This window comes from Pseudophryne corroboree, chromosome 3, assembly GCF_028390025.1.
Source record: "Pseudophryne corroboree isolate aPseCor3 chromosome 3, aPseCor3.hap2, whole genome shotgun sequence".
NCBI lineage: Eukaryota > Metazoa > Chordata > Amphibia > Anura > Myobatrachidae > Pseudophryne > Pseudophryne corroboree.
The window spans coordinates 275348334-275369697 of NC_086446.1; the positions used below are offsets into that span (position 1 = coordinate 275348334).

The window sequence follows — 21364 nt, forward strand, 5'->3', positions numbered from 1 at the left end:
CTCTGCATGCAACCGGAAGCGGAAGCCTGACCAATGCTTTTTAACCCTTGCACAACTACAGCTTCTTATTCAAAATTATGAAATCTGGTGTCTGTGCCCGCTTTACCACCATTTTCATGCCCAAATGCTTGTTGGTCAAGGCAAATTGCAGGTGGGTGATATGTAAGTGACCACCCTGTGTGGGTTTCAAGTGTCAAATCTTTTGACCAACGCTGTTTAACCCTTGCACAACTACAGCTTCTTATACAAAATGATGAAATCTGGTGTCTGTGCCCGCTTTACCACCATTTTGATGCCCAAATGCTTGTTGGTCAAGGCAACTTGCAAGTGGGTGATATGTAAGTGACCACCCTGTGTGAGTTTCAAGTGTCAATTCTTTTGACCAACGCTGTTTAACCCTTGCACAATTACAGCTTTACAGCTTCTTATTCAAAATTATGAAATCTGGTGTCTGTGCCCGCTTTACCACCATTTTCATGCCCAAATGCTTGTTGGTCAAGGCAAATTGCAGGTGGGTGATATGTAAGTGACCACCCTGTGTGGGTTTCAAGTGTCAAATCTTTTGACCAACGCTGTTTAACCCTTGCACAACTACAGCTTCTTATTCAAAATGGTGAAATCTGGTGTCTGTGCCCGCTTTACCACCATTTTCATGCCCAAATACTTGTTGGTCAAGGCAAATTGCAGGTGGGTGATATGTAAGTGACCACCCTGTCTTGGTTTCAAGTGTCAAATCTTTTAACCAACGTTGTTTAACCCTTGCACAACTACAGCTTCTTATTCAAAATTATGAAATCTGGTGTCTGTGCCCGCTTTACCACCATTTTCATGCCCAAATGCTTGTTAGTCAAGGCAAATTGCAAGTGGGTGATATGTAAGTGACCACCCTGTGTGGGTTTCAAGTGTCAAATCTTTTGACCAGCGCTGTTCAACCCTTGCACAACTACAGCTTCTTATTCAAAATGATGAAATCTGGTGTCTGTGCCCGCTTTACCACCATTTTCATGCCCAAATGCTTGTTGGTCAAGGTAACTTGCAAGTGGGTGATATGTAAGTAACCACCCTGTGTGAGTTTCAAGTGTCAAATCTTTTGACTAATGCTGTTTAACCCTTGCACAACTGCAGCTTCTTATTCAAAATGATGAAATCTGGTGTCTGTGCCCGCTTTACCACCGTTTTGATGCCCAAATGCTTGTTGGTCAAGGAAACTTGCAAGTGGGTGATATGTAAGTGACCACCCTGTGTGAGTTTCAAGTGTCAAATCTTTTGACCAATGCTGTTTAACCCTTGCACAACTGCAGCTTCTTATTCAAAATGATGAAATCTGGTGTCTGTGCCCGCTTTACCACCATTTTCATGCCTAAATCATCTTTGTTTAATGCAAAATGTAATGTAAATTGGTGTAAGGGACACTATTTGAAGTTTATGCAATGTTAACTTAGTGATCTATTATTATTTAATTTATTTTAATATAATAATTTCCGAATAAGTAGTGAATAAGAAGCTGGCCGAATAAGAAGCTAACTTCAGCCTCGTTCAGTATAACGAGTATAGGCCCTCATTCCGAGTTGTTCGCTCGGTAAAAATCTTCGCATCGCAGCGATTTTCCGCTTAATGCGCATGCGCAATGTTCGCACTGCGACTGCGCCAAGTAAATTTGCTACGCACTTAGTAATTTTACTCACGGCTTTTTCATCGTTCTGGCTATCGTAATGTGATTGACAGGAAATGGGTGTAACTGGGCGGAAACAGGCCGTTTTATGGGCGTGTGGGAAAAAACGCTACCGTTTCCGGAAAAAACGCAGGAGTGGCCGGAGAAACGGAGGAGTGTCTGGGCGAACGCTGGGTGTGTTTGTGACGTCAAACCAGGAACGACAAGCAGTGAAATGATCACAGATGCCGAGTAAGTCTGGAGCTACTCAGAAACTGCTACGAGGTGTGTAATCGCAATATTGCGAATACATCGTTCGCATTTTTAAGATGCTAAGATTCACTCCCAGTAGGCGGCGGCTTAGCATGAGCAAATCTGCTAAAATCCGCTTGCGAGCGACCAACTCGGAATGAGGGCCATAATTCAGTATAATTGCCAAAATATTTGCCATGCAGTGCTGCCAGAGATGTAACTGTGTGTATTTTATCTTCGTCCACTATAAGTGTCACATTCCGCAGGATACTACGACATTCCCAAAATATTAACACTTTATGAGTAAAACTGCTTGCTAACCCTATCATTACATACTAGTGTTCAGGTGTCATTATGCAAATGAAATTAGACCACGCATAAGCAACATGTGGTCCTGAGCTGTTGTGAAGAAGCAAGCCCCAGCATGCAAGGCCAGTACATGGTATACTCCCTGGTGCACATGGATGTATATTTATATATACCGTCACACACATGCTATCTATTGCTACACTTTGCCTACTGGATGGATGAGCTGCTGCCACTTTAAGTGAAAGTGAGATGAGTCAGTGTGTCTCCACCCCTTGTGTCCCCCCGCACCTCCCCTCCCCGCACTTCTCCTCCGCCGGCCGGAGCTGCGGCAGCATCATGCAGAGTCCCGCAGGTGACACCGCCCGTGCTAGGGCCGCACGCTGGGATGGGATCGATGCTGCGGGGGCAGAGTGTGGCAGCGTTAGCGGGGAGGGGGCGTACTTGCATGGAGGGCTGTGGGATGCAGTGTGCACACGTCTCTGGGGAGATGTGTAGGTGTGTGCAGCAGCAGCTGTGTGCATAGTGTGTGCAGCGTTATATATGTGTGCGAGGGAGTGAGCTGCAGGGATAAAGCAAACTGTGCTGTCATGATCAGTGTGTTTTCTATCTGGCCTGTCAAGAAGAGTTCCAGATGTTTTATATATTGGCCACTGTGTTTAGAAGATGTGTGTATTCCTAAGGGTTAGGAGGCGTGGATGTGGTACCTCTTGTATCACAGATCTCCTGGTGCAGCACCATGTGAGGATAGGGGCGTTCTGTCCTTGTCAATATGTTTACCTGACTGAGGGGTGCTCACTTATTAGGCTCATGTGATTCTGTGACTGCTCAAATCTCTGACCAGGCAGTTTGCATCCTGCTCTGACCCCTCTAAGTAATATCAGTCTTGTTTTTAGGCGTGTTTAGGGCATTTTGTTTTATTACATGTAAGTTATTTGATGTGCATTAAGGTAAGTACTGGCCTAGAGCGGTTACACTAATATAACAGTGTGCACTGTCTGGCAATCACATATTCTGAAACATTTAGCAGTGTAACCTTTGAATCTAGCCATAAAATTGTCCTGTAGCTGTTTATCTCCTGTGTGTTATCTCCTAGCATACACTCTGCCATTTGCTGTAATCCCTTTGGGGTTCTAGTGTTGCTGTTTGTGCTGTTCTTGTGAAGGTCACAGAACTGCGGCAATGCCACTGCCAGAATCCACTGTGACGGCCGCAGGGTTGGGGCATCTGTTCAGTTTCAATGCTCAGCGTGTGAAATGGATGGTTTAATGTGTGGGTGGATCTCTTGGGTCCAAAACACTGCAAATCTGCTTAAGAGAGCTGTGTAGCATGAGGGTGTGATAGGCTGTTTGAGAATGCAGAACATATGCATGCACTGTTCTAGACTGGTGGAATGTTATATGCACGGTGGATGCTGTCATTTAGGATGAAATGACTTGGTGAGATTCAGGAACCAAGGAAAGTACAATGTAATTTCTGTGCATTATTATGGTGCCTAACAGTATAAAGTTTGCTTGTAATAGGTGATATTCTGGATATCCTAAATGGGGACACGTCATTTTAAGATATTTTAAAAACTGTGCTAATTAGTTGTGGACATGCCAGTTGCAGGATGATTTTGGTAGTGAGACATGGCATGCCTGTGCTGACGCAGCCTTACTGTGGAATCTCTAGGTTGCTTCCAGCTAGTAGTGGGTGGAGAGATTGAAAAAGGCTGTATTTGACAGCTTGGAATCCTAATTGAGCATCATCCCTGTTACTATAGCAACCCTGTGGAATGAGTGGCAGCAGGATGCCCATGTCATTGTATGACCTCATCCTCCTCTGATCTCTCGTGTTGAGCTTGTGTGTGGACTCAATTGAATCTTGTGTTTAACTGCTACAGTGCATATGTGTATTAATTAATTATGTATGATGTGTATTACTTATGCTTGTATTTTCTGTAGGTACATAAATGGTTTGATAAAATAAAACAAATATAGTAATTGCATAGCAGTCAATGTGCAATAGGTGTTAATTTAATGTAGAGTTAAATAGTAAATATCTGGTTACTGTGCTCTTAGTGAGCCTCCCTAAATGTATGATTAATATTGTGGGGTGCCTGAGTGCGTCGCTGGCAGTGTGGTGCCTGAGTGCGTCGCTGGCAGTGTGGTGCCTGAGTGCGTCGCTGGCAGTGTGGTGTGGGGTTACCCGAGTGCGTTGCTGCCCAGGGTCTCAATAGACATCTTAGAGATTATATGTATGTTCGTGGGATGTTCTGTTTAAACCCAGTAGCCCTTTCAAATAAGAGAAGTGTCCCTCTCTGTTTATTATTTTATAATACATGTTTTCTATTCTGTTTTGATATTTATTAAATAGTATCTACTAAAAGAAGCAACATTCAGTGTATGAACAGTAATCTATAAATTGTGTTCATCACATGGGGTAAATTTACTAAGATGGGAGTTCACTTTAAGATGGGATGTTGCCCATAGCAACCAATCAGTGTCCAGGTATTATATTCTAGAAGGTGCTAGATAAATGAGAAGTGGAATCTGATTGGTTGCTATGGGCAACTTCCCATCTTAAATAGATCTCCCATATTAGTAAATTTACCCCATGGTGTCAGTTTGGGCTATCTGGTGATGAATGCACGGCAGTGCAGTGCTAAAAAGCTCCCCGGTTGCAGAACTTCTATGTTGGCGACAGTAGCGTCTGCAGAGCACATACCAGTGGCTACCACAGAGCTTTTTGGGTGTAACATATAAAAGACATTCCAAAACTGTTATTTGATTGAGATACTGGATCACATAATTGTACACTATATTATACAGTCAGTAGCCCTATTTAGTTTATAAAAAAGTGGTCTTTTTGTATAGTTTTTTGTTATTTTAATAGTACTATAAGTTTCTCTCCAGCTCTTGCTTGCTGAAGACAATACACACAGGGCCGTATTCCACAGGAAACAGAATATAATATATATTGTGTTTCCTAACTTCTGTGTCATAGAAAGAAAACAAGTATAGACCATGTTACATATAAAATGATGTATTGAGACGTGAACTACACTACACAAGGGCAGGGGAGAAGAACAAGCGCCATATGGTGTAGTATTTTAAATAAATAGGAGTAGTAAATACGTATATAAAATGTACTACACCATATGGCGCTTGTTCTTCTCCCCTGCCCTCACAGAATTGCATGACTGAACATACCCAAGTCATATTTTGAAGAACTGAGCAGCCACCAAAGAAGCTTGGGAGGTGTTCATTGACGGAGCATCCACGACCGACTAAGTCCAAACAGCAGGACTTTCTGACGACCCCTTACTGGGTCAGATGCAGTATGAACGGGTTGCCTGGTCGATGGGACCTGTTCACAGTATAGGCAGAGGTTGTGTGGAGATGATCTCATCTCCCAACTCCTCCTCCGCACCCACCCCCGCTGCCACCTCCATCTTGATCCCCGATGGCAACCCAGTGTGAAAGGGTCCAATGCCGGGTCGCACCCAAGAAGGACCCATATCCAAATTCCGGGTGCGACCCGGCATTGCGATCTGAAAGCAGTATTAATTAGTACCTCATTTATTTTGCTAAAACCATCTGTGTTCAGCCGTAGATATTCTTAAAACGTTAACTGCTGGGTACCTTGGCGATCAAGTTTGGGAATTACTTATCTAAGGTAAAGTCAACCTGCAGAGATGGATAAAGCCCTTATAGGATTGATGAAGGAATCTCATGTTACTAGAGAAGATCTCTACTAAGCAAAGAGCAAAACCAGAAATATCCCAGACACTTGTTGATGATACATGGCATCAACTACAGTGTCTGGGAGAGGCCATCAAAACATGCACGTAGAGAATAGCCTAGCTAATCTCCCATTTGAAGGAGTTCTTGCTATTTTGGGACAAATTAGGCTCTAATACCCCTTTGCCACTAGCTAAAAAAAAACTTTGTTTTTTTGCACAGGGGCACGCATCGACCCAGGTTTTTTGGTAGTGGAAACGGCTCCCTCAGAAAAAACTTGGGTCAAGTGACCCGGGAATTCTACCCGGGTAGCTACCTGGGTTGGACCCGGGAATGACCCGGGTAAGGGTGTAATGTAAACGGGTTACCCAGGTCATCCGACCCGGGACACGTTTACAGCATGCCTAGAGCCTATACCTCCCTGACCGCATTGTCCCGCGGGTGGTCAGGAGGTTGTGGGAGACAGAGCATGCTGTCAGCGTTGCAGTCTGTCCTACTATGCAGACAGCAGCGCTGGTTGTGGCCCTTGGATATACCCTATTTGTGTTGGGGCTGCGTTATAGGCTGCTGGGATCCCGGTGGTCAGCATAACGACCCCGTGAGAGCGCAACTCTACACCCCTTGCGGGCTCGCTGTGCTCGCCACGCACAGTGGCGAGTGGATCACTGCACTCGCCGCAGGTTCTATTCCCACTCTATGGATGTCATGGACCGGGAATAGAGCCTGTTGGTCGGTATTCCGTGTGTCGGCATTTCTAGTGCTCAGGATCCTAGTGTCGGCATGCTGACCACCGGGATCCCGAGCACCGGTCAGATAACCACATCCCCGCCCATTTTAATGGCTGCCATAGAAGATTAAAAAGGAATTATATTTACCCGAGATTAGTACTCCATCTAAACTGGATGTTTTATGAATGGACCATTACAGAGGTATGCTCCATTCTGGAGAGCATTACCAAACAGCTGATTCTCCTTGCAGCCCTTCTTAGGGCAATTTAATTTTCAATATGGTTTAGCTCATTTGTTTCTCTATGCTTGGCTTAAAGTGCCGTGGCACCTCAGGACACTTGCAGGGGTGCCATGGCTTGGTGGTCCAGGACCAATTGAAACTATTTATTGTCAATGTAGTAGGCAAAACCAGTGCTGGTGGCTTCAAATCATAAAATATCTGGGCAAACAGAAGCAAATCCTGTCCCTCACCACATAACTGAGCCTTATGATGACATATATGCACAATTTACCTAATTTGATATTTATTTTTAAATAAGAAACTTTTGGCTTAGGGATGGCATGAAAAAAAATTATGATGCTCTAGGGCGCAGTAATTCAAAAAAGTTTGGGAACCACTGGCTTAGGGTAGGAATGAGCGCATGGAACACTGTCTCTTTTTACCTATAGAGAAATGCATCCACAATTATGGACAATTTCTGTTTCTCTTCTAAACTATAACTTTACAGTGTTATGAGTATGCTACTGTATGCTTGGCTGCGTCAATGATTTTAACACTGAGAACAGACTTACTGTTTTCACTACTCCCATGTTCTAAAAAAAACGTTTTATTACTGTAACAGGTGCTCTGTGCCGCCCTCTTGTGCCCCCCTGCTGTAGTGCACCTATGTCTGTGCCAGGAGGCAGAAGGTCTTCTATTGGCTCACGAAGGTAATTCCTGCTAGCTACTGTCTATATCTTCATCCTCTCACATAGAATTTGATGGCAGATAAGAACCACTTGGCCCATGTAGTCTGCCCTTCTTCCTCTCTGTTTCTTTTTTTTCTTCTTCTTCTGTTTCTTCTCTTTCTCCTTTTTCTTCTTTCTCCTTTTTCTTCTTCTCTTTCTCCTTTTTCTTCTCTTTCTCCTTTTTCTTCTCTTTCTCCTTTTTCTTCTCTTTCTCCTTTTTCTTCTCTTTCTCCTTTTTCTTCTCTTTCTCCTTTTTCTCCTTTTTCTCCTTTTTCTCTAGCATCCATAAGGGATATTGGGGACAGAATTAGTACGATGGTTATAGACGGGTCCAAAGGAGCCAGTGCACTTTAAATTTCTTACACTGGGTGTGCTGGCTCCTCCCCTCTATGCCTCCTCCCACAGCTCAGTTTAGAAAAAAGTGCCCTCAGGAGAGGATGCACACTCTGCAAGCTCCAGAGTTTTTCTTCAATTTCTTTTAAAGTTTTACTTATTTTGGTATGCTGTTTGGGCAACAGCATACCTGCACCGTGGGAGTTTGGGGGGGGGGGACACGGTCACCGGCCTCTTGAGGTGCAGAGCCGCTTTCCCGCTGCAGGACCACCGTTCTGAGGGGCTGTTTGTTCAGCGGGGCATGGCGCCTTGGCTGTCGCAGCATGCCGCACACCCCCAACACTTCCTGAAGGTGATCATCGGTGGGGTGTACCAACCAGGGGCCCCGCTAGGTGGGTACCTCGGTTTACTGTGCGGCTAAAAGCGCGAGTGTAATGACAGGGTTCCTCCTGGGGGGACCCGCTATAGCCCCTGCGTGATACTGGCTACTTCAGGGTAAACCAAGCATTTATGTAAGGTTTTACAACTTGGGAAACATGGCCAGTATAAACATACAGAGGTAGCTCTGGCACCGTGGTGGGGGGCGGAGCTACACGAGAGCGGGCTCAGCAGCATTTTGGCGCCTTCCTCTGCATAGCAGCAGCAGCCTTCACAGCTCCTCCAAACAGTCCCTGGATCGCTGTTACCGGGTAGAGAGGGGAGAGCTGCTATATTACTGCACAATAACAATCCCTCTGAGGGATTTTATCAAATTACAGTCTCGCTGTGTTTACATAAACACGCTGACAGCCTCACTGGGGCTGTGCAGCGCTGGGTGCGTTAGGGTCCTCTCTTCTGTGTCTCCTCTCACATGCACTAGGGCAGGCTTGTAATATATCCATATCAGGCTGTGTTGTATGTGTATTGTGCCTATTTTTTCTGATTCACAATGGTAAAACAGAAGTCATGCAGTGTATGTAATGCTAGATTGTCTCCTAGTTCATCTGACTCCATACCATGTGAGCAGTGTTGTCAGCCATCTCTGAATGCTGATAACAATGTGGGGGAGAGTCCAGAGCCCTCCTGGTTGGGGGTTATCAAAACTATGATGACTGACATGTCATCTCGGCTCACTGCAAATGCCATTAAGACTCAGGAACTGCAACAAGCAGTGGCAAGTCTCACTGCTAAACCCCCCCCCCCCCCCCCCCCCCATCTACTAAGGGTGCACATAAATGTGCTTTACCTGCTCTAATCTTAGATACTGATGATGATGATGATGATATACAGGATGATGTGGACCCCATAAGTGGGGGTCCCACCCCCCACCCAGGGTATTGAGCCCCTCATATTGGCTATTAGGGATGTGTTAAAGCTCCCCATGGAGGATGCTACTAATCGGCAGTCATTTTTCCTCCCACAAGATAAAATGGCAGTCACATTTCCTGATTCCAAGGAATTAGATTACTTATTTAAAATGGCCTGGAAGAATCCAGATAAAGTTTCAGGTGTCCAAACGGTTTTTGCATACATTCCCCTTTGCCCCTGATGGCAGAAAATTATGGGAAGAATCTCCTGCAGTAGACGTCTCAGTCTCTCGCCTTTCTAAAAAGGCAGTACTCCCTGCTCCGTGCTCCTTTACAGTAAAGGACCCGGAAGATAGGAAAATTGAGACCACTCTAAAATCTATTTACATTGCTGCAGGTGTTGCTCAAAGGCCGGTCATTGCAGGTTTCTTGATGACACATGCAATTCATTCCTGGGCTAAACAAATTAAGGAAGGTCTCTCGGGTGATATGTCCTTAATTCATACTGTTACTCTCCTGACTCGCATTCAGGACACGGCAAGGGTCCTCTGTGACTCCCTTAAAGAGATTGGCAATATTAATGCTAGGACCACGGCTATGGCTGTGTCTGCGTGCAGAGCCATATGGTTACGCCAGTGGATTGGTGATGCTGACTCCAAACGTAATGTGGAATTTCTTCCCTTCACAGGTGAATGGCTCTTTGGAAGTGAATTGGACGCATGGATTTCCAAAGCTACTGCTGGAAAATCCACGTTTCTTCGGGGGCTCCACCTGCTAGACGTACCTACCCGGAACCGTCTACTCAGTCCTTTCGGTCCTCCAGCTTTCGATATAGGGCCAGAGGGGCCTCCAACGCAGCTAGAGGCTCCAGAGGAAAACCTAATAAATCAGCCGTTGCTGGATCTCTGGACCAGAACACCAGTTCTGCTCCCGCAAAGATTTTGGCATGACGGTGCCCACCCACCCCGAGAAGATCTTGTGGTGGGAGCTCAGTTATGTCGCTTCAGCCACATCTGGGACAGTTCCTGCCAAGATGCTTGGGTAAGGGACCTTATCTCTCTTGGTTACAAGCTGGAGTTCGACGGTACTCCTCCGCAATGGTTTTTACCAGCTTTGGAAAGTATGCGTGGTACGCTACTACTGGCCATAAACAAGTTGGTCCAGTCCCAGGTCATTGTTCCAGTACCCCTACTACAACAAGGACAGGGTTACTACTCCAGTTTATTCGTAGTACCAAAACCAGACTGGTCTGTGAGACCCATTCTGAATCTGAAGTCCTTGAATCCTTACCTGAAGGTTTTCAAATTCAAGAAGGAATCCTTGAGAGCGGTGATCGCATGCCTGGAACAACAGGAATTCCTAGTGTCCCTGGATATCAAGGACACTTGCCTACATATCCCAATTTGGCCTCCTCATCAGGCCTATCTGAGGTTTTGCCCTACTGAACGATCACTGCCAGTTTAAGGCATTACCCTTCGGCCTGTCTACAGCTTCGAGGGTGTTCACGAAGGTGATGGCAGAAATGGTTTCATCTCAGGGTCAATGTAATTCCATACCTGAACGATCTCCTGATAAAAGTGAGTTCCAGGGAGCTTCTATTGCTCCATATAGATCGCACTATCCAGCTTCTCTCACCACGGGTGGATCCTCAATCTGCAGAAGTCCCACCTGGAACCGTCTCAGAGACTCCTGTTTCTGGGAATGCTACTGGATACTGTAGCACAGAGAGTGTTCCTCCCAGTGGAAAAAGCGAGAACACTCCAGGAAATGGTTCGCATGGTACTCAGACCTGCTCGAGTAGTCATTCATCTTTGCATAAAATTATTGGGAAAGATGGTGGCCTCATACGAGGCGATACAGTATGGAAGGTTCCATGCCAGACCCTTCCAATTGGACATCCTGAATAAGTGGTCCGGTTCCCATCTTCAGATGCACCGGATGATTCAGGTGTCACCCCAGGCCAGGATTTAACTCGTGTGGTGGCTACAGTCTTCCAATCTCCTTGAAGGCCAAAGCTTCAGGATTCAGGATTGGATCCTCCTCACGACGGATGCGAGTCTAAGAGGATGAGGAGCTGTCACTCAAGGGGTGCAGTTCCAGGGCAGGTGGTCTGCCCAGGAGGCCCCGCTTCCAATTAACATTCTGGAACTTCAGGCTATCCACAATGCTCTGCTTCAAGCGTCTCATCTACTACGGGATCGCGCGATCCAGGTGCAGTCAGACAACGCTTCGGCGGTGGCATACATCAATCGACAAGGAGGGGCAAAAAGCATGGCCTGCATGCGAGAAGTGTCAAGAATACTCCTCTGGGCAGAAAGACATGTAAGAGCGCTGTCCGCAATCTTCATTCTGGGAGTGGACAACGGGGAGGTGGATTTCCTAAGTCGCCACGACCTTCACCCAGGAGAGTGGGGACTACACCCTCGGGTGTTCCAACTGATCGACAGGTGGGGTTGCCCACAGATCAACTTGCTGGCCTCTCGTCACAACAAGAAGCTTCGCTGCTATTGCTCACGAACCGGAGACCCTCAGGCGAGCGCAGTGGATGCGCTGACTTCGCCTTGGCCTTACCAGCTGGTCTACCTGTTTTCCTCTGATCCCAAGGGTGCTCAAGTGTATCAGACATCAAAAAGTGGAAGCAATCTTGATTGCCCCGTATTGGCCCTGAAGAGCGTGGTACACTGCTCTCCTGGACTTGTCCGTAGAGGACCCTTGGCCTCTACCACTAAGAAGGGATCTTCTTCAACAAGTACCGTTCGTCTACCTGGACTTACGGCTGCTTCGTTTGACAGCATGGAAGTTGAGCGGAACATCCTAGCTCACAAAGGGCTTTCCAAAAAGGTCATTGCCACTATGGTGCAAGCCAGAAAACCTGTGATGTCAAAACACTATCATCATATCTGGCGGAGGTATGTTTTGTGGTGCGAGGAACGCAAATATCCCTCTGCAGATTTCCACTTGGGAAGGTTCCTCCGTTTTATGCAGGCTGCAGTGGATAAAGGCTTGCGTCTGGGATCCATTAAGGTCCAGATTTCAGCTCTTTCCATCTTCTTTCAGAATAAGTTGGCTCTCTTGCCGGAAGTTCAGACCTTCTTGCAAGGGGTGCTTCACATACAACCTCCTTTCGTGCCACCTACGGCACCTTTGGATCTGGATGTAGTGTTACGCTTTCTACAGTCCTCCTGGTTTGAACCTCTGACGGTAGAAGATAAGTACCTCGCGTGGAAAACGGTGATGTTACTGGCCCTGGCTTCTGCTAGCCATGTCTCGAATTGGGGGCCTTGTCTTGCAAAAGTCTGTACTTGGTCTTTTACGAGAACAGAGCGGCGCTCAGGACTAGACGGCAGTTCTTGCTGAAGGTGGTCTCTGCATTTCCCTTGAATCAACCTATTGTGATTCCGTCCGGTTTTGACACTTCTGCTCCTCCGGAGGCATTGGATGCAGTGCGAGCCTTGAAAATCTGTGTCAAGAGGACGGCTTGGATCAGAAAGACAGATTCCTTGTTCGTGCTGTATGATGTGTGGAAAAAGGGTTGCCCTGCTTCAAAGCAGTCTATTGCTCGTTGGATTAGGCTTACTATCCAACAAGCCTATGCGCCGGCAGCCTTACCGGTTCCACAGTCTCTGAAGGCCCCCTCTACTAGATCGGTGGGTTCTTCCTGGGCGGCTGCCCGTGGAGTCTCGGCCCTGCAACTATGCCGAGCGGCTACCTGGTAAGGGACGTGAAATTCTACAAGTTTGATTCCCTGGCCAAAGAGGATACCCAGGTTGGGCAGGCGGTGCTGCAGATGTCTCCGCATGTTCCCGCCCTTTCTGGAAGCTTTGGGACATCCCCATTGTACTAATTCTGTCCCCAATATCCCTTATGGATGCTAGAGAAAATAGCATTTTGAACACCTACCGGTAAATCCTTTTCTCGTAGTACATAAGAGATATTGGGTGCCCGCCTCTGTGCAGTAACTTTCTGCAGATTCTCTGTTACGTGTTCCTGTTCAGCTGTTGCTGTTAATGTTGCCAGACTTTGCTGGCTAAATTATGTATTGGTGTGCTGGGGTTCAAATCTCACCACACCTGTTAAGTTCCTTCTCTCAAGTATGTCATTCTTCTTTGGGCACTGTTTTACCTATAACTGAACTGTGGGATGGGGCATAGAGGGGAGGAGCCAGCACACCCAGTGGAAGAAATTTAAAGTGCAGAGGCTCCTTTGGACCCGTCTATACCCATCGTACTAATCTGTCCCCAATATCCCTTATGGACTACGAGAAAAGGGTTTACCGGTAGGTATTCAAAATCCTATTTTTAATATATTTTAGCCCTGTTTTTCTTTTATCCCAGAAGAACATCTCCTCCAGTCTCAATGAGGGAACCATATGGCACATCCTCAGTCAGCAGTAGCACTTCTGGGTCCTATAAAGGAAGTGACAGCAGTCCTTCATTCAGGTAAACCCAATAATCTTATCCGTGCTAGGTAATGTTTTTATCTTCAGGTGTCAGACGTTTAACATTACTAGCCAAAAAAATTCCAAAGTGCCATCACTGTTATAATAAAACACTGAGCATATTAAATCTTATTGACGTTAGAAAGTGCTATAACATAACACACCCTGATCACTATACACAGGTCACACACCTGCATCTCTGTACAGAGGTTATGCTGCGGATATCAGTACGGATGGTGTAATGGTTAGCATTACTGACTCACAGCACTGAGGTCATGGGTTCGATTCCCACCATAGCCCAACTCTGTGGAGTTTGTGTATTCTCCCCGTACTTGCGTGGGTTTCCTCCCACAATCCAAAAATATACTGGTAGGTTAATTGGATCCCAACCAAAAAATTAACCCTAGCGTGAATGTGTGTGCGTGTACATGTGGTAGGGAATATAGATTGTAAGCTCCACTGGGGCAGGGACTGATATGAATGGCCAAATATTCTCTGGAAAGCGCTGCGGAATATGTGTGCGCTATATAAATAACTGGTAATAAATAAATAAATAATAAATCACACCTTTGACAGACTGATCACTATACACAGGACTACTGACATTATACACAGGGAGGGAGGGTTCAAATATATGTTGGTTATCAATGATAGAAGTCCTGGAAGATATAGCTTGCTTGCCTGTCACAGTGGTCAGTCACTCAGAGATGGGCGTAAAGTAGCGTTTACGCTAGGATTTGTTTGATCAAGGTGCTGATCCCTGAGGAAGGAACATTTTAGTTTATAAGGGCAAAATGTTGGATATTACGTCTTGCTATAGTAATGTGGTTTATTAAGAATTGAGTGCACTAAAGTGTAAATATTTAAACTGCTTGCCATTCAACCCCATGGGGAGGGGGATACGCCAGCAGAGAGCTAGAGGGAAGCGGATTGCAATCACAGGGATGAAGCGTGTTGGTTTTTAAGCAGATCCACCATAGGCTTGAGGTTAAAAATTAAACTTAAATAGCGCTGCATGTAATTTCTTAAAAAGTGTGAATGCTGTAGTCGTTTTTAAAAAGTTTACCTATTTTATAATAACACAATGTAACAGAAAAAATATAATTAAAACATCTCAATTGTGAGTAAAGGATACATAGAATTAAAAGTTTACGTGAACAAAATCGGAGAACCTTTCAAAAATGTATGAGTCTGGATGATCTTGAATAATTAGAAAAATATAACAATACTTTTGAATAGGAGGAACCATAACTGTAATGTTAAACCTTCATTAACTGCATAAGTCAGCAAGGTCAAATATGAAAGAACTGCATTTCTTGCCAATTTGTTGGTGGCAGGAAACTCTGTTACCACGCTGTTTTTAGTGTGGTGGTGATCAGCACAGAAGGCCACCCAAAACACGGTGTAGTTATGTCAGCAGAGTATACAGATACTCTGTTAGGAGGGGGTCACATCAGCAAAGTGTTGCAGTCAGCGCTAGATGCAGCTCTCACTAACTGCTGCTGTAGAGCTGGAACTCCTCCCAGTGGGGCAAAGGAGAAGGTAGTGGTTGAGAGGATGAAACTAAGCCATTCCTCACACTCGTACAGTTTTTTTAAAGCAGCAAACTTTTGCCTTTTAAACCTTTGCTGCTTTAAAAAAACGTACAAGTTTGTCCGGAGTCTCGGAGCTCCAGCCGTCTTGCAAGCCATTACATCTGGCCCCATATGTGGGGGGCACTCCTGAGTGTACTGCTGAGCCAGAGCTTTAAGGGTCATTGGCAGGCTTAGCAGCTATACTCAAAGTTACAGTGTAGTATGGGCATTCTCTCCCTGCTGAACTGTCTAATGTCACTCATTCTCGCATGAGGGTCAGGATTTGCTAACCTAATCCAATCCCGACACCGCTGGCATAAGGTAATGCTGCAAGTCTACTATGAACAGTGTTGTCATTCTTCTAGGGCAGTCCGACTCTCTGCCATTCCACAGATTGTTTGTTTCAATGTTAAAGATAATTCCATACTCACTGAAAAACAGGATGTACCTTTAGTGGACAAAGCTGCATTTCTGGTGCTCTGAGTAAAGAAGCACATTAACTGTAAAGAATAATGATCTATTCCAGTGGTTCTTAACTCCAGTCCTAAAGTACCACCAACATGTCATGTTTAATGGATTTCCTTGAGTTAATCTCTCTTGCTGGGTCAGTATTGATCCTTCCAGCTTCCACAGACGGAAATCCTCAAACATGAGATGTTGGGAAAAGCAGAGGGTCGGAGTTGAGAAGCCCTGCTCTATACAGTGGCAGACTCTCTAGCTGTGCCAGCCTTGCCATGGTTTGAGGATGCATGAATGTAAAATGGGTGTTATGCCCAGCACATGTACTTGCCCTTCAGCACTTTATACACAACTTTTAAAAGGAATACTTTGCACCTTGAGAATATATGTATTATACAGGTAGTCTGATAATTTGTCCCATTGTTGCTGTAAATAGACGTGTGTACTTCTAGAACATTGGTGTAAGACATGTAATATGTCTCATTACTAGTATTTGTAGTATCACTAATTGCAATAGTGAATTGGTTTCCACAAGATCAGATCTCAGGGGTGTAAATTAGTTTGTCTCCTCCCTAACAACCTCTGTAGATGGATGGGATCAGTGTTATATTGGCCGTTCCACAGAGGAAAATGGTTAATGTGAAAGACTAAACAATAAACCTTAGTATAAATACCTGGGATTACAAAGTAAAAACCTTTAACCCTAACTGGACCATTATACAAACTCCTCCTATACAAATATATAATTCCATTACTAGAACACTGCTGCCTACACAATAACTCGGTACTACTTCTGGCTTCACTGCAGAAATATGTGTCTAGAAATATTAGTTAGTAAGATTTGAAACACAAACAAAAATAAGGTTGGTTGGCGCTGTGTAGGTGGGTGTTATTGACAACCGCAGATCAGCAACCACCTAGTGAAGAGGTAGCCAGCCTCTTCTAATTATCAAGCACAAAAGATAGAGTATACTAGATAGCGCTTAATACTGCATGAACAATGGTTAATAAAAACACAATTTTTACACATACTAAAAAACAATGACAATTACAAAAAATCAATCCTAAAACATTACAGTTACAGGTGGTCAGATGGAACACAAGGTATCCTACAGACTCATATAAGCAATTAATATGCGTAACAGAGGTTATTCCTGGAGTTTAGAATGGTACTAGAATAATTGATGATCAAACGCTGGATGGATGCTCAAATATAATTACCACTGTCAGAGGTTGCAAGCGGAGACTCTCAGTATGCGATCAGTCAGTCTCAATGCTGGGTCCATACAGATGGTACTTGGTATTACCCGAATGGTGTCTTGATCAAATGTTAATTAGTAGTCTGCCTGCATGCATGCACGCCAAAGATCCTGTGTAGGTGGCTCTGTTAACGGTCTTGCAGCTCACAGGCAGGGGAGCAGGAGTGGTTGGTGTTAACCCAACTCGGTGGGTGCTCCGTAGCCGCTGTGTGTTATGTGGCAGGTGCAGCGGTGCAGGGAGCCGCTAGATGTTATAGAGCAGGTGCGGTGATATGTGAGCCTCATAGAGGGGTAAATTCGACCAGCGTCACCAATAAGCACCAATGTCTCCAGGAGTTCCTCTTCTATGTCCTTAACATGTGTTGGCTAACTGCTGGCATTTACATTTAGCACAAGTCATGACTACAACCATGCCAGTGCATATTTCACAGTGGGACAGATACAATTATCTTACATCTTCCAGAGATAAAATGTAATTGTCCCACTGTGCTAGACGTATGTTTGATGGAACTGTATCCTATTGACTTTAGATCATTAGGATATTTCGCTGGACAACCTAGCACTGATTTCTAACGAATTGGCACCAGGTCCTAGCTGCATTTCATTTGGAGTGCTGAACTTATTAAATTTTTATTGTTGCACTGCAGATCTACCCACTTTATACTTTTAGCTTTTTGCATAAAATATTGCTCATGTGATCCCTGTTGATGGCTGAAATGAATGAGTGAGGTAACATTTATATTGCTTATTACATGGGTACCTATTGTGCTATTGAATTATTTTATTTTATTGGTAGAATTGTGCCTATAAATGTACTTTCCTGTATAAATCTTTTGGTTGGAGCAAAACCCATCTCAATGAATGTATGGGCTGAGATCTTATCTACACAATCTCCAAGCCTGTGGAAAATTATGGGATCTTTACTGGCCTTTTTAAAAACGTACTGCTCTGTAGCCTTGCAAACCTGTGAGTGACTTCAAAATGCACATTCTAGCCATTGAAGCTCATTTAAGTATCTCTTACCCCATAACACACAATTTTGTTTTTGTGTTGGAAGCCAGGGGCAGTAATACAGGAAGAGCAACGCATCAGGGCACACAAGGGCCTACTGCTGGTGGAGTGCAATGGCAGGACTAAGGCCCAATGATGCAGTCCATCTGACTGCTGGTTGTGCCCCTGCTTTTATGCAGCCGTGGTAGGCATGACGTGAGCAGTCAGTGCAGTAGAGTATGCAGGCAAATTGTTTCTCCAGGTTCTGTTTTTGCAGCGGAGCACATGCGACATGACTCTGCACTGCTCAAGGGAAGAGGAGCCGCAAGCAGTAGCAGGCCAGGATACAGAGCATCTAATGTAGATTGTAAGCTTGCGAGCAGGGCTCACTTACCCCTTTGTCTGCTATTACCCAGTCTTGTTTCATTACTATTTTCTTCCCAATTGTAAAGTGCAATGGGATATGCTCGTACTTAAAAGTACATGTTAATAAACAGATGCTTATAAATGAACATGTTTCTTGATACGCTTCCCATGTACATGGGTATATTTATGTAAAATAGGGTCATGATGTCTCTAAACTAAACATTCGAATGTAAGTGGGTAGATATTCCTGAGGAGACGCAGAGTATCCTGTAGTCACAGTGAGTACATCCATCAGTTATGTTAAATACAGTATTTACCGTCTCCTCAAGATCCCTAAACAAGAAAGTTGTCTTAAACTTACTGTGATATAATATATTTTCAACAATATAAAGAGTGCGCCCAAACAAGAGTCTTCTTTTCTCCTTTACAAGAAAGGGATTAGCAGAGACACCCCTTAAGTATAAACTGTATTATACTAATCATTATAAAATGATCATTAACCCTGACCCACTCTGCTGGCAGAACGGATGCCACAGGGGTACACTCCTGCGCATTTGGTTGCCGCATTGCTCCCTTTTGGGAAACCAGACTGTCATCACTAAGTAGACCATTACAAGGGACCCATGGCTCTCCTACCCCACCACAGGATCTGTGTGGACAGACTAAAAAAACAAAAATGTTGTCTCACAGCCATGCTTTAAAAAAGAGTAATTGGGGGGGCGTGGCCTGGAGGCTGCATGAGCTGGAAGCATCTCCTGACAGCTCCTGCGCAGCAGCCCCATAAATCAGCCCCTAGACAGCACCTACCCCAGTCCTACCTACCCCGCTTCCTGATCTTAGGTGGTGGGGCACCCAAGGCACTGGTGGGTCCGTGCTGCGGAATTGGGGAGCCGGTTTCCCGGCTCCTGCGGGTTGCGGCCGACTCGCCACTATCCAGCCGGGACCTTGATTTCTCCCCCCTCTCCGTGACCGGAAGTCCCGCTGCCTTGGATCCCGCGGGTGGGTCCTGCCGTCCGGCCTGCTTCCTCCAGATATCGCCCGGCTCCAGCTGCCCCTGTGTGACTGCGGGGAGAGCCGCCAGCACCCGGCGCTGCAGACAGCCTTCTGACGGGGACTCCACACATCGGAGCTGCCGCGGCGCCCGGCGGATGAGCGTTCCCCCCAGGACGGTTCCCGCGATCGCTCCCTGGACGGGTGCCTGCCGCAGTGTGTTAGAGGTGAGCTCCGGGTGCGCCGTGCAGCCGCTGCAGTGCCCGCTGGCGGCCCTGCACGCTCCCGTCCCCTCCTTCCACAGCCCTCACTGCTCCCTCCGTCCTTCTCCTCAAGCCTCCTGGAGCCCTGCAACTTGCCGTTCCTGTACTGCACCAGTCACTCTGGTGACCTCACACACCCCGCTGCTCTGACCTTTGGGCTGGTGCTGTCCCTGCCGGGGATCCCCTCAGTGCGCGGGGTGCGCTGGCTGGAGGCCTGCACACCCATATCGGCCCTGCTCTGTGTCCTTGACCCCCGGTGCCCTCTGCTGCCCCCGTCACCCCACCTGCCCTAGTGCTTATAGGAGGTCTTTTTACTGCTGCGGCCTGGGCTTCCGGGACTGTCTCCCCTCCCCTGCTATCCCGCCACCCCCTGGCCTTGAGGGTGTCCCGGTCACTGGCTGGTCCGTGTCCGGGCCTCACCCTGTGGAGCAACCCTATCTGTTCCCCCTAGACGGGGGTGAAGATTCAGGGGCCGCCTTGCCACTCTCTGCAGCCACTGTCCTCAGGCTGTCTGCCTCCCTCTGCTGGTGGGTAGGTCCTGCTGTGCTGGGCTCCGGATCCAGCAGTATACAACACCCAGCCCTACCTGCCTCCACATTCCACGTAGCCTCTACTCCAGAGCCGGAGATCCCTGGCCCTACCTCACCCACGGCTCGCTGTTGACCCCCTCATGACTTTCCCCTAACCTTGCTATCCTACCCCCCTGGTCCTGAGCTAAGTTGCTGGAGCGCCCTTTCTCCCTCCTATCTTGTTGATTGTCCCCGTCTCCATCCTCTTAAGATGCCTAGAGGTGGTAAAAAATAGTAGGGGTCTGACCTCACGCCTTTCCTTACTAAAAAAGGCACCCCGGCCAAAAGTAGGTCTGACACTTCTGAACTCTCCCACGGTATCTCTGACTTCGACCCTGAAGACGACGATCTCACACCCCTCACCCGCCGTGACTTTCTCTCCTTAAGGAGGTCAGAGATGTGAAGACCTCAGTTCAAGCTCTCCACTCCCCGAAATCCGATATTGCGAAAATTGGTTCCAGAACCGAACAACTTGAAAGGAGGGTGGAGGAGGTGGTGACTTTCCAACAATCGGTCGAGACCGACTTCCAACAGATCCGTCAGGATGTTGCCCAACTGAGGGAGGAGCATGAGGATCAAGACAATAGGGCAAGGAGGAAGAACCTGAGGATTCGGGGTACTCCTGAAGAGATTGAAACGACCCACCTTGATCTTTACCTCAAGCGCCTCTTTACCCAACTGTCCCCTAGCACCCCTGAAGATCATCTCCTTCTGGACCGAGCTCACCGAGCCCTCTGACCTCGCTCTCAAGATTCTTCCCAACCTAGGGATGTTATTTTCAGAATGCATTACTTCACTGCGAAAGAGGCCATTATGAGAGAAGTCCGACGGCTGGGATCGGTTTCCTTTCAGAATGTCTCCCTACAGATTTTCCAAGACCTGTCCCCGCTCACCCTGGCTAAACGAAGAGACTTTAAACCGGTCACCTCCTTGCTCTCCCAACATAATATTAAGTACCGCTGGGGCTTCCCCTTTCGCATCCTGGTGTGGCATCAAGGAAAACTACTCACAGCCAGAAATCCATCTGAGGCCCAATCGTTGTTGTCCAGACTAGGCATCCACACCGATGACCAAGACCCTTCTACTGCTCGTCTGCCTCCGCGGACACAACGGAAGCCTCCTCCACCTCCCCCTTCGGAGTGGTTTACAGTTCCAGCGTCCGCGGCCTCTCCTGCTCCGCCTCCAGTGCCCTGATTTAATCTCACGTTTTCTGTTTGTTGCCTTATA

The 21364-nt window shown here is 46.4% G+C and overlaps 1 protein-coding gene across 1 annotated transcript in view; it reads left to right on the forward strand.

The window, feature by feature from the left end:
* Positions 1-2462: 2462 nt before the first annotated feature.
* The window catches only part of SNPH (syntaphilin), a 30977-nt gene continuing 12075 nt past the window's right edge, over positions 2463-21364 (forward strand). Inside the window, 3 exon segments of the mRNA XM_063959132.1 lie at positions 2463-2564; positions 7505-7592; positions 13564-13668. Of these exon segments, the coding sequence (XP_063815202.1) occupies positions 2549-2564; positions 7505-7592; positions 13564-13668 (209 nt within the window). The 5' untranslated portion in view covers positions 2463-2548.